Raw genomic sequence first — 14,186 nt, forward strand, 5'->3', positions numbered from 1 at the left:
AAATTTTGTTATACGGCAAGAGATAACCAATAGAGCTAGAGCAGGAAAATATCTGGCAAATTGTGGAAATGGGGACAAATTCATTGGGGCTGGCATGAGAGGTCGTAGCCAGAAACTTGAAGCTTAGAGATGCTCTGAAACCCCAGGGTTCTCAGTAAGAGTGGGCAAGGGAGCCATCTGGTGGCCAAATGTGTGCCTAGCGATTCCCTTCTCTTCCCATTCCCATTTCTCCAGCTTGTTTTACTCAGCATTTCCACCTAGTGTTTCTCCAGGGGCCACCATGAGGTTTATGAGTCAATTACGACGACTGTAAACACACTTGCTTATAGATGCAAAGACTAACTTGTGAAAAATGTCAGGTCAAGATATTAATTATCTTCTTTGATTATTTTGTTTTCTCCCTTAGTCTTTTCCATCTACCTGCTACCTAGGGAAAACATCAGAGGCACCAGGATTTGAGGCAGAGTGAAGATGCAGAATGCTGGAGAAGGGAAAGAAAGAGCTAGAACTTGATTATAACAAATCAGAGTTACACCCCAGGAAGCAGACTCCAGCTGGCCATTTTCTAATTACCAGGGGAGGCGTTTGTTCATTGATGTCAGCCATGACCGTTGTCCTTTTCCGATCTTTAGAGCCTTCTTCTATCCTCAATATTCCTCCCAAATAATGTCCAGGAGTTCTGGAATAACATCCCTCAATTCTACAGAGCTAGAAGAAAAAACCAACACTACTACTAGCCACAGCCAGCCTGAGGCTGGTGGTCCAGAAAGACCCAGGGAGGGAGAATTGCAAAGAAACTGAAATGTGCCTTTGGAATAAATTACTGATGGTGGAATTTCCGGTAGACTTTGAAAAAATTGTTTTCTTTTTTCTAAGAGAAGGGCCTTCTTAGCTCAAGTACTACATTGTCCAGAAAACTTTCTCCATCCTTTCTTCTACATTAAATCTATCACTTCTCTTTTCTCCTGCTTTCACAACAGGACTCACTGCTTTGTATTATGGCTGAGGCAAGTCAGCATTCCTGTTGAACTAACAGAATCCACCTTGTTCATCATGAGGCTGTTTCACAGTCATTATTTTAAGAAATGGGTATTGTGCTGGGTCTTATGTTGAAAGATGTGGATTCTGCCCTCCAGAAAGAAATAGACATGCATGCATTCATTCAACGAGCATTTGTTGGGTACCTACTTTGTGCTAGATGCTGGACATACAGAAGTTAAAGTTAGTTCTCTCGGGACTCTCACAGTCTAGAGAGAGGAGGAGGTGCCAAGTAAACAGACAGTGACTTTGCCTGTGCCAAGTGCTGAGGTGGAGCAAGCACATGGAACCGAAACGGAAGGGTACCTAATTCAGATTGTGGCTGCTGATGGGGGAGGTATCAGAGAAATCTTCCCAAAGGGATGATATCTGAGCTGAGTTCTGTAGGAAGAATAAGAGTTGGCCAAGTAAAGAACGTGGGGAAGAAAGTCTATAGAAAGGCACAGTAATGGGAGAAGGCGTGGTGCAGTTGGGAAACTTCTGAAGTTGAACATACCGGGCCTTTGGCTTTATCCTGGAGTTCACAGGCTGCCACTGGAAACTTACCAGCAGGAGAGTGGTCTGAGTAGGACAAAGAGGGGCAGGAGGGAAGAGAGTGGAGGGCGGGGGGCGGGGAGTGAAGGTGGCCTCCCCCGGAATTCAGACCTGGGGCTGGGTCAGGAGATGGAGAAGTGGGGCCTTCAGAAGCATGAGAGACCAAGGAGAGTTCTGGGAGAAGACTCATCCTAAGACAGGAGAGGCAGAGTCCAGCAGACAAGCCTGGCCCAGCCACAAAGCCGAGCCCATTCCTCCAAAGGATGGGGGTTGGGGGTGTGTGTGTGAGGGGGGAGGTAGGGAGTGGGGGTGGGGGGAGAGTTCTGAATACAGCTTAGTGGTATGTGTGGGATTTGGGTCTGTCTACATTCTGACCTTTCGTGGATTCTTGTCTGATTTCTGGGCTGAGGATGGTGGTGGCAGGGCTTTGAGTAAAAATAAAAATAATAACGACTGGTAATTTTTGACATAACATGCCAGGAATTTCATATCCTTTAGCTCATTTAATTCTTACCACAGCCCTGTGAAGTTGCTACTATGATTATCCCCATTTTATAGTTGGAAAAACCAACCAAGCAACTCATCTGAGGAGAACCCTCCTACCTTACTCATGTTGGGACTGGCACATGACAGGTAACTGAAAAAAGTCAACTAAAGCAGGGAGCTATAATATAAGCTATATAAGCATTTACTTTTATTTTGAGATAATTATAAATGTATATGCATTTGTTATAAAAATAATACAGAGATCCCATATACTGTCCCCTAATGGTAACATCTTACGACCCTGTTTTACAGAATGCCCATTATGTGCCAGATACTGCTCCAGGCACTAGAGACATAGATATGGGAAACATTAGCTGACTGAAGCCATGAGAGTGAGTGCGATCCCAGGGTGGTAGACAGGAACCCCAGCAGTTGATGGGCAGGAAGAAAAGTCTAAGGAGACTTTGCAGTTAGAAAGAAGAGTAGAAGAGAGTGGTGTCATGAAAGCTTAGGTGAATAATAGTGCCAAGAAGAAAGAGTAGTAAAGTGTCTAGTGCTGCAGAAGCTACCTTTGGGGGGGGGGAGGAGAATGTCCATTGGATTCAGTAGCCAGGACATCACAGGTGAGCAGGCAAGTGGTATGGAGGGAAGCCGGACCACAGTGCAGTGAGGAGTGAGTTGGGTGAGGAAGCAGAGGTAGAGTATAGCAAAGTTTCCAGCTAGAGAAAGGAAGGGGGGGGGGGGAAAGTAAGGTCAAAGGAGAAATTTTCCATGGATTTTGTCGCTAGGAGTAAGAGTCAGCGAGAGTGAGGATTTCAGAGCCCATTGGACAGAAGCACAGCTGAAATTCCAGGCTGGGCGCCTTTTTTTCTGAAAGAAGATCGTTGGAGGATGAGATGCAGACGAAGTTCTCTGGCTGTTTGGAGAGGAAAGTGATTATTTCCAGCTGGGGCAATCAGGGAAGGTGTACAGACATGTGACTGCCACTTAGACGAGTGGGTTGGATTTGGGCAGAAGCAAGGGTGGGGGAAGGGCATTCCTCCGTGCTCACAGCACAATGAAAGGAGACAGGAATATAAGGGGCATTTGACGGTAACAATGGAGGGGTTAAGTTGGCCAATGTTAAGAGGTTCCTGGAGAGTAGCAGGGGACGAAGCCAGTAAATACGGACTAAGGTGGGTATGGTTGCGGGGGATAGAGTCAGATGACACATGAGGTTCAAATTGCAGCTCCCGGTGGCTTTTTAGCTGTGTCATTAAAGACGTTCCTTTACACGTCTCAGATTCCTCATCTGTAAAATGGCGATAACCCTAATAGGGTTGTTGGAAGAGGACTAGATAAGATGATGCCTATAGAGACGAAGGTCCAGTGCCCGGAGCCTCAGTACATAAGTGCTAACCTTCGTCGTTAATACAAAGCCATCGGATGGGTGCTTTAAAGGAGATTAACTGGTCACGCGGTGTAAAGTAGATTGAGCTGGGAAAGTCCTGCACAGGACCTTGTGCACAGTAGCTACTCAGGAAACACTGAACGGCATTCTCTGCTAGGCATGGGGCATACAAGTTGTTGCTTCTGCCTTTCCTGGGCTCTCTGTTCCCAGGGGTGACAGCCACGTAAGTGCCAAAGTTGGGGGAGAAGAGGATGAAGACGTAAATTCTTCAGTTTAGCTTCTCTCCAGCTGTTCCTTGCCGGAATCTTTCAGGGCGAGGCGGGGCAGCGAAGGGCAGGGTCCCCGGGGCCGTGCTCCTAGGGCTCCGCAGGATTTTGCGAATCGCTGTCGGGAGGACAAGGAACTCTGCCCCGCTGAGGAGGGAAAGGCGCGCAGGCGCTGTGCTGACGAAGGCGCTCACCTGTGCTGGAGTGGGCGGAGCTAAGGCCGGAGCGGGGCCGGAGGCGGGGCGGGCGCGATGACGTCATGGGCACGCCGCCGCCGCGCGATTCGCGTCCCGGAAGCGGCCGCAGAGGAGGAGGAGGTGGGGTGCTCAAACCTGCAACTTTAGAACGGCCTTGGGAGGAGGCGCGACGTCGGGGTGGGGCGGGCCTCAGGAAACGCTCCGGGGCCTAGTGGCCCTACCGGTGCCACCTGGCCGTCCCTGCCCCTTCCCCCACCAAGCCAGCGACCGGGTAGGCGAGGTGCCACCAGCCCCTTCCCCCGCCCCTGTGTTTCCGCCGTCTGTGCGGAGTTGGACGCCTGGACGCCGCGGGGGCCGCCTCCTGCTGGCCCAGCGACCTTGGGCGTGGCCTCCCTTGCAGGCCCCGCGGTCAAGGCCCCTGCCGGCGCTGACCTGCTTCACACCTTCCTGAGCTCCTACCTTGCGCGCACCTTGGGTCCTTTCGCCTTTGTCACCCTCCCCCCCGTTTGTCCCGTCTCAGCTCATTGCCAGGGACTGGTTTATGTTGCTGTTTGTATGTCGCCCCCTCGTTTGCTGCTTAGCGTTCTGGGTAAGACTTTTAAATTAGGAAAGAGCGTGGGCATTCCTGTGGTTCTCATCAGAGAGGGGTGATGGGATGGGGTATTACGGAGAGTGACGACTGCCCCAGGAGCAGTGATGTCCCAGGAAGTTGTCAGGAACGGAAGGGAGAGGGAAGGATTAGAAGATGGGGCAGGGCAGGAGAGAGCACGGGAGTCCTGGAGGGTGGGAGTTCGTTCACTCATTCAAGCATTTATTAAGCACTCACTGTGTACAGAAACTGGTGAATGGAGGACAACTCAGTTAAGAGGGGGAGACAGGGAAGAAAACAGGGAATTTTAGTTTGGTGTGATAAGTGCTCTGTTAGGGTGAGTACATGATTCTTTGGGAGCGTTGGGGGGGGTCTCCTTGTCCAGAATGCTGACGCTAGCAAAGACTTCTCAGAGCAAGGGAGTGATGTTTAAACTGTTACTTGAAAGATGAGTAGGAATTAACAAGGTAAAGAGTGGGAGAAAAATATTCCAGGACATCATTTCTCTTGAGACCTGTCTGAGGGCTGTCTGCCCCCAGCAACCATGTGTGCTTGGTCTTTATGGTTTATAGTCTGGATGGCTCTGAGGAGAGGAGCACTGGATAGGGAGTCCGAAGAACAAGATTTGATATCTGAGTAATTCACCTTGCTGAACTTCAGTTTACTCCTCTGTGAAATGGGCATTCCACATGTAGCCCCGCGTATGTCACAGGTACAATGCAAATGTCTGGAATTATTATGGTTACAGGATGCAGACATCAGAGCGTGAGGGAGGTGGGCCAGAGGTGAGCCCCAGCGTGATGCCTGAGGCTCCCCCAGAGTCTCCACCTGCCCCTACCAAGTCTCCAGCGTTTGACCTCTTCAACTTGGTTCTCTCCTACAAGAGGCTGGAGATCTACCTGGAACCCCTGATGGATGCAGGTGACGGTGTTCGATACTTGCTCAGGTACAGACTTTGTGGAGTTGCTCTGGCCTGCTGGGCCTTCTGCTTACCTGCTATGTACTAGCACTTGCCATTTAGACAGTGGCCGGGCTGTCCTAGTGAGAAGTAGTTCTGGTAGGTTCAGCTTTTGGATTTATCCAGACCCACCCTTTGTCTTGGGCCCAGCCCAGCATAGGCAGGTAATGGCAGTGATCTGACCTTTCAACAGGGGGCTTCTTTTGTGACTGAATAAGCTCTTTAGGACTGTTAGCCTTGAACATCAGGCCTTCTACAACTGAGAACAGGCTTAGTTTTTTTCCTTCTCTCCCAATGTTAGCATTAACTCATATTAAAGTTAAGGTATAAAAAGAAAAGCTAAAGAAATACAAGTACCTGTGAAAAAGCAGGTATCATTTTCACTAATCCTTTGGGATTATGGATCTCAAATTTTTTTCCTATTCTACTTTGTTTTTCATTCTCTGTAATTTTCTTTTTTCTCGTTTCTGCTCATTTTATTTGTTATATTAAAAGTATTTTAAGGCCGGCCCGTGGCTCACTTGGTAGAGTGCGGTGCTGATAACACCAAGGCCACGGGTTCGGATCCTATATAGGGATGGCCGGTTTGCTCACTGGCTGAGCATGGTGCTGACAACACCAAGCCAAGGGTTGAGATCCCCTTACCGGTCATCTTTTAAAAAAAAAAGTATTTTAAATTATAGATATATGGCATTCCACTCCCTAAATACTTCAGTTTGTGTCTGTAAATAATTAAGGACATTTTCTTTCATAATTGGAGTAACATCAGACCTAAGAAAATTAACGATAATTCCTTGATATCATCCTTTACTCAGTTCATATTCAGGTTTCTTCAGTTTTCCCAAGAATGTCACATACAGTCATTTTGGCCAAATCAGGTTCCAATCCAGGACTGGGTGTTGTATGTGGTTGTGATGACCCTTAAGCCTTTTTTTTTTTTTTTTTTGTCCTTTTTGAGACCGGCCGCACCGCGCTCAGCCAATGAGCGCTGTGAGCGCACCGGTCATCCCTATACAGGATCCGAACCCGCGGCGGGAGTGCTCCTGCGCTCCCAGCGCCACACTCTCCCGAGTGTGCCACATGCTCGGCCCAAGCCTTTTTAAATCTAAGACAATCTCTTCTTTCATGATTCTGGCTCACTGAAAAGACTGAACTGACTGTCCTGGAGAATTTCCTATCTAAATTTGTCTGGTTGTTTCCTCGTGGTGCAAACTGGATGTTAGATTTAAAGGTTGGATTAGATTCAAGTTAAAAAAGATTTTTTTGGGTAAAGGTAAATGTTGTGTCCCTAGTATCGAATCACATCAGGAGTCACGTTAAAGCTGGTTGTCCTAAAGAACAGAGGTTCTTAACTTGGAGCCTGTGGGTGGGTTTTGGGGGTTAGTGAGTCCCCTGAAACTGCATGTAAAATTATGTGTGTGCACACATGTGCATTTCTAGGGAAAAGCTTCTAGTTTTCATCAGATTCTTATAAAGACCTTCAACCCTCTAAAATGCCTGAGGGAGACTGGTAGGAGGTGGGGGAGTGCAGTTAGGTTAACCGCTAAGGGTGTTATTGAGATTTGTCCTTGCCTCAGTCTGGAAATAGTGGGCAATTTATTAATAACTCTCTGACCAAGGCCCTAAATTTTTCTTGTTCACCCCTTTAATTTATGGCAGTATCCCTAGAGATGAGCCAGTGTTCCAGAGCGATGTTTTCTACTGTAAGATACTGAGCTCTTGGCACAAGGGGTAGGGAGATGGTATGAGGGGGGCTGTTTTCTCATTTTACAGTCCCAGCATGACCAACTAGCTGATATAAACTTTGGTCTTCCTTAGGGTGGGAGGTGGACCATGGTGCTGTGCTTTGTGGTGTTTTCCCTTGTGTGTGCGTGTAGGTGTGTGTCCTTTTGTGGCAAAGCACAAAAGTTAAATATACCCTGCCTTATGTTCCTCCACTGGTCTATAGGGTTTCTTGGCACACTAACGTGTTAGGAATTTAACATTTTATGGGATTAGAAGTCTGAGGATGTGGTAGAATTGGTTAAAGCTTGATGGAGGAGGAGCATTGGACCTAAAAAGTCCCCAAGAGCCTGTGGTCTTTGTGCTACTGGGAGAGGGAGCACTGGTCTGTGAAAGTGGCTGTCAGATTAGTTTGTGCTTTTGATTGTTCTTTTCTTAGTAAAGAGGATTTGACTTTGAAGAGGGACCTAATCTTGGGCTTTGGCTATTAGGTCTGAAACCTAGAGCTGCAGTAAATTTTTAAAAGACTCTCTTCTGGGATCAACTGCTCCACTAGGTGGGTCTCCCAGGACCAAAGTGCCAGTAAAGACATTAGCTAGAAGGGGAGAGGCTTTAAAATGAAAGTGACTTCAGTGTCGGTGTGATGTTTTTATTTCTGAAACTGGATTGGCTTTAGACCTGGCATTTATTTTGCTTTTACCCTGGTAGCTGCCACCAAAGGTTCTGAAGCCTAATTAGGGTGGTACAAGTAGAGTGTGTTGAATTGCAGGAGAAAGGCAAATAGAGGTCATTTCATTCCCTCATTCATAATTTTTATTAGAAAGTAAAAATCCCACAGAAATCAGTTAACCTCACTTAGTAACTCTGAAATACTCCAATTAGAGCGTAAGAAAATACAAGCGTACTTCAAAGTTTCGTGGAAAGATTCATATTATCTTTCCGTTCTATTTTTCCACACACTTTTTGAAGTACACTTGTGCCTTTAAGTTCCGAATGCGTTGTTTGCTAGCAATTTACCTGTTAATTTTCCTGATATTTGTCTCTGTCCTCTGATGGCTCACTTTACATATACTGACACTGTCTTTAGAATTTGGGTGTCAGTGACTTCGTTACTACATCTGCGCTCCTCTTTCCCTACTAAATGTCCCTTATCAGGGACTAAGCCAGCAGCATTTGCTTGTCTTCAGCAACCCAAGGCTCTGGTCTTTCTTTCCTCTTTGGGAGCTTCCGCACTGCCATTTGGTGGTGGTGATGGGGCTGCGTTTGTGTTTGCTTTGGTCCGTTCAGTTCACTTAGGGTGTGTTTGCTGACTGAATGTTGCTCCCTAGTTTTGTCTTTATTTTTGAATATGGAAATATGATTTTTTTTCTCCTTTTGAATTAATACATGTTCAAAATAAACTCTCAAACTCTCAAAATTACAGACATAAGAATATAAAGTTGCAAATAAGGTCAAAGTAGTCCACACTTTGTTCTTTCTTGATTTCTATATTAGATGAATTTTGTGCAATCATTATACGTTTTTATAAAATTGTAAGAAAGAAAAAGGGAAAATATTAAAGAAGAATGTTTGTCAGCTTCACCTCTTAAGGAGAATACAGCCTTACAAAACACAGGTTAAACATTATTATCTGGGTTTCTTAGCAGCTATTTTAGAAATTCTTATTCCTTCTGGGAGAAAGTTCTACAGGTATCAAGTTTTCTCTCCGCAGAGGCTAAAGTGTGACCTCTTAACTCCTCTCCTGGTCACCTGTCCCCGGGAGAGGCCCATTTGTCATTTCTACTTGATCCTCTGTGTTCTAGGCCTCCTCCTGTCCTGGTTTTGATGTCCCCTCTGTGCCACCTTGTCTCCCCTCCCTGGTTGGAGGAATGGCTGTCCGTAGTGATCAGGACTCTCTGTGTTGTAGGTGGCAGACGCCTATGTGTTCCTTGCTGACCTGCCTGGGCCTCAACATCTTGTTCCTCACTTTGAATGAGGGTAAGAACTACTTCCGGGGGCCAGCAGTTTTTTTGTGAATGAATGTGGGGGAGGAATACTGAGAAGGCCCTGGCTCCTCTTGCCCTGGAACTGGCTTTCTGCTGTGCCTGCTTGGTGTCAGAACAAAGGTTCCCCAGAGACAATCCAGGCTGAGCTGCCATGTGACCTTGGGCAAATTATTGACCTGTCTGTTAAGGCCTGATTTTCCTCTTTTCTAAAGGGAGGATAATAATAGTGCTTTTCTCATAGGGTATTTGTGATGAATAAAATAGTCTATGTATAGCATTGAGCACAGTGCCTGCCACAGAATAAACAGCCAATACATGACAGCTACTAAAGAATGGCAAATGAAAAGAAAAAAAGAAAAAAGAAAAAAATACGTGACAGCTGCTGTTACTATTATTGTTTCCTTTTTGATTGATTGCTGATGCATTGACCTTTTTCCATTTTGGTTTCCAAACTGACTCAAGGATCATTTAGGGACATGGCATGGGGTAAAGGTACTAGGAAAGATGAACTGATAAGGGATTTTTGCCATATCTGTTGGTTTCCTCTGGTTCAGCTGGGCAGTCACAGCAATGAGGGGTGGCATGAAGCCTTGAGATAGAAGTGTGGACAGAAGAGATGGTGACGTTTCCTGTGGACCTTTTATTACAATGAATGCTGTGATCCAGCCCTTTCCCTGGTTGGAACTGGCAGGTGGCTGCAGAAGAAGCAGAAAACCTTGGGGGAAATGAGTGAAGGGTCTGGGACAGAATGTTCCGAGGAGCTGGTCCTTTATTCAAGTATTCTTTCTCATATCGAACTCATATTTCTCAAGGGTCTCCTTTGTTTCTTATGGAGATATGGATTCAGTGGGTTGAAAATAAACCAAGTTCACACAAGATCTCATCTTCTGTTTCTTAGTTGGACTCTTCTTTGTCTGATCAAAACTTCCCAGGATGCTAGATTTTTCTGAATATATTTCCAAAGTAAATCAGTTCATATGACAGATATTTAACAAGTGTTTACTATGGTCCTACTGCTCTGTTCACTCGCTGTTGAGGTGCCATGTTACATGAAAGTTCTATCTTTGAGTTTTATCTCAGCCTCACCATTTCTCAATCCACAGTTGTCTGTGGTGTACTGACAGCCAAAGGAGAGGCTTCTAATCTGCCTTAGTGGCCCAAAGGTCCAAATGTCAGTCATTGGGAGCTCCTAGCAACCAGACTCGAGCATGAGCTGCCTACTGTGTGCTAGCAGTGTTTTTAAATGTATTAAAACACAACTAGGGCTGCATCAGTGACCAAACAGACAAAGTCACAGCCCTCAGGAGCTTACATTTGTGGAGGAGACAATGAAGATGCCTGTAATCTGTCAAGTAGTGATAAGGTCTGTGAGGAAAAATAAAGCCGGGTTAAGGGGGCTGGAGGGTAGGGGTGAGATACTGTGTCATACAGGCTGATCAGGGAGGAGGTCAGGGAACGGCCGTCTGGGGACAGGCTCCTGGTCCTTGCTTATCTGTGTTACCTGCAGCTTTCTTGATCCCATAGGTGCATGGTACTCGGTAGGTGCCCTGATGATTTCAGTGCCCGCCCTGCTGGGCTACCTTCAGGAGGTTTGCCGGGCTCGGCTGCCAGAGTCTGAGTTGATGCGGAGGAAGTATCACAGCGTGAGGCAGGAGGACCTGCAGAGAGTTCACCTGTCTCGCCCTGAGGCCGTGGCTGAGGTGAAGAGCTTGTGAGTATGGAAGGGAGGCCAGGAGGTGGGGAGCAAGCCTGTTACAACAGTAACCGCAGCCGCTGCACCGAGTGCTTGCTGTGTGCACTGGACATTGTATCAGGCAAACCACAGGCGTTATTTCATTTCATCTTTTAACTGTTCTGGAAGATACCTACTATTGTTATCCTCCGTTTACAGATGAAGAAAAAGGCTCACATAGCTAGAAAGATCACGCTGGCGTGAGAATCGAGATCTAGCTGACTTTACAGCTTGTGGTCTTTGTTCTAATGAGACAGTTTAGGGTCTTGATGAAGCACATGCATGCATGAGCTGCTGCCTGGGTTCAAATCCCAGCTCTTCCATCTACTTGCTGTGTGACATGGGGCAAGTTGCTTAGCCTCCCTGTGCCTTAGGTTTCTCATTGGTGAAATGGGATGATAATAGGGCTTACTCCTAAGGTGGTTCTGAAGATTAAAGGAGTGTCTGGTACCCAGGAAGTGTTCAGTAACTGTGAGTCATCACCACTGTACTGTGGAGAAACTTCCTAAACATGACAGAGCTGGTACTTCTGAGGAAGCATCTTAAGACTGTTGAATAATATTAACTAACAACTTCAGTGGCAGCTGGCATTTACTGATTCTTTTCCTGGACCGCGCTCTATGTAGGGTTTTGACACACAGCAGAGTAAGAAAAATTATAAACAAACGGATGCCTGGGCCTCACCCTGGAGATTCTGAGTCAGTTACCTGGATTGGGGTCTGGGTATTTGGTTTTTTAAAAAACTTTTTTACTTTGAAATAATTTTAAACTTACAGAAGAGGTGCAAGAATACCACAAAGAACTCTCATATACCCCTTATCCAGATAGAATAAATATTAATATTTTGCCACTTTGGCTTCATCTCTCTCTCTCTCTGTCTATACACATTATATTCTTTTCCCCGACCATTTGAAAGTAAGTTTGCAAACATGCCTGTTTACCCCAAACACTTCAGCATGTATTTCCTAAGAATAAGAACATTCTCTTATATATCCATAGTACTGTATTCAAAATCAGGAAATTTAACGTTGAAAACATTAACATTAATACTATTATTTAATATATAGTTCATAATCAAATTTTACCAGTTGTATTAATAAAGTTCTTTATGTCAGTCTTCCCTGATCCAGGATCTAATCCAGGATCATACATTACATTTATTTTTTGTGTCTCTTTAGTCTCCTTTAACCTGGAGCAGTTCCTTACTTAGTCTCATGACTGACGTTTTTGAATAGTATAAGCTTATTATTTTGTAGAGTCTCCCTCAATTTTGGGTTGTTTGGTTCCTTGTGATTAGATGCAGGTTATACATTTTTTGGCAGGGATATGGTAAGTATGTGTGCCATCTCTGCATCCCTATCAGGAGGCACATGGTGTCAGGAAGTACTAACTTCGATCACTTGGTTAAGGTTTCTCCACTGTAAGTTATCATTTTGCCCTTCATTTTGTTAGTAATCTGAGGGGAGATACTTTGAGACTGTGTAAATATCTTGTTCCTCATCAAATGTTCACCCACTGCTTTGAAATCCATTGATGGGTCTTGCCATAAGGAAAGGAATCAGTAAATGCCAGCTGCCACTGAAGTTGTTAGTTAATATGAAGTTGTTAGTTACTATGATGGTAGCAAAGGTGACTTTCTAATTATTCCATCTACATTTATTAGGGGGCATCGTATTATAAGAAATCTCTTATTTATTATCAGTATGAACTCATAGATTTTTATTTTATTCAGTGGGTTATAATCTATTACTGTCGTTATTTATTTTGATCTCAAATTCTCATAGATTTGGCCAGTAGGAGCTCCTGTGTTTTTTCAATATGTCCCCTTCATTTGTCAGTGCTTCCTTACTTTATAGTTCAAATTCATCTTATACTTTGCCTGCCCCAGTCCTAGAATCAGCCTTTTCTCCAAGGAACTCTTCAGAAACCCAGATTTGAGTGCAGGATACACTCATGGCTTTTAGAGTGCATCCATGTTTTTAAAAAAAAAAACCCAAAAAACCAAAATTCCCCCAGTAAGTCTACTTTACATCCCAGATAGAGAAACATTAATCTGCATCTGCCATTTATCCTCACAGCTGCTGTGTACCCATGAAGTGGGTACTCTGATCCTCATTTTATAGATGAGGAAGCTGCAGCCCTGGGAAAATTAAGTAGCCTCCTGACACCAACAGCTAGGAAGAGACCAAAGCAGGAAGCTTTATTCTGTTCCCACCTCAGCAAGGGGCTCCAGAAAGGGGACTGTGATATATCTGGGGTGGCATGGCTAGGTCCTTTTCTCCCATGCCCTCTAGACCTCTCAGTGTGTTAGAAGAGATTGGCCATCCCTCACAAACTGTGCCTGCCAGGGCCCAGCTCTGCTTCTCCAGAGCTCCTGGCCTGCCCACTCACAGAAGCACCCTTGTCTGCAGCCTGATCCAGCTGGAGGCCTTGTTGAGCCGCCTGTGCTGTACCTGTGAAGCTGTCTACCGCGTGCTGCATTGGGAGAACCCCACCGTGTCCTCACAGTGAGTGGCTGCTTGCCCCCAACACCACTCCCCTATAGGAGTTTGCAGCTTGGGCCCCAAACAAAGCCAGCTGCCCTGAGAGGGCCCCTGCCCCGAGAGGGCCCCTGCCTCTCCTGCCTCAGGGGAAGAGTGCCTCCTAGGCTCCAGTGTGTAGATCTGCACATATGCTTGTGGCCTGTAATCCACTGCTTTTGTTTAGGCACTTTTATGTGTGAGAAAATCCTTTAAGATGCATAGCTTCATAGGGTATGTGAGATTTTTCTTTTTCTTTTTTAACTTAATCATTATATCATAAGTGGTGTTATTTGTTGCTACATAGCCTTTGGAATTATTTGTAATACCAAACTAATATTGATGGTGAATATATTATAATTTATGGAACCATTCTGTTATATGTTTAGTCAATTTTTACTTTTCTTTACTAATACTGTTTCTCACCTGGTCCCTTGTGTGGGTGTGCTCCAAGCCTGTGTCCCTCTGATCTTATGAATTTCTGACCTTGTGGTTCCCCTCTCATCCAGGTTCTATGGGGCTCTTCTGGGCACTGTGTGCATGCTGTATCTGCTGCCGCTCTGCTGGGTCCTTGCCCTTTTAAACAGCACACTCTTTCTGGGGAATGTGGAGTTTTTCCGAGGTAAGCCCTAGAAAGCCTGTCAGAGAGAGAGCTGGGTGCCCTGGTGGGCTCTGAGGCTAGATTCGGCTCCTGGGTTCATCTGTCTCTGCAATGAATCATATGTTTGCTGTGTCTTACACAAGAGGGCAGCACCACGCTAGGGTCCTCC

At 45.7% G+C, this 14,186-nt stretch overlaps 1 protein-coding gene across 1 annotated transcript; it reads left to right on the plus strand.

Annotated features, from left to right (window-relative positions):
* Window positions 1-4,109: 4,109 nt before the first annotated feature.
* Window positions 4,110-14,038, plus strand: LOC103590901 (protrudin-like; the record flags this gene model as incomplete). The annotated part of the gene is made up of 6 exons (XM_008573241.1): window positions 4,110-4,182; window positions 5,249-5,446; window positions 9,087-9,157; window positions 10,690-10,876; window positions 13,309-13,404; window positions 13,926-14,038. Coding segments are annotated over exons 2-6 (664 nt in total), but the record flags the coding sequence as incomplete, so codon positions are not given.
* Window positions 14,039-14,186: the final 148 nt, after the last annotated feature.

Source organism: Galeopterus variegatus, unplaced genomic scaffold (genome assembly GCF_000696425.1).
Source record: "Galeopterus variegatus unplaced genomic scaffold, G_variegatus-3.0.2 Scaffold891, whole genome shotgun sequence".
NCBI lineage: Eukaryota > Metazoa > Chordata > Mammalia > Dermoptera > Cynocephalidae > Galeopterus > Galeopterus variegatus.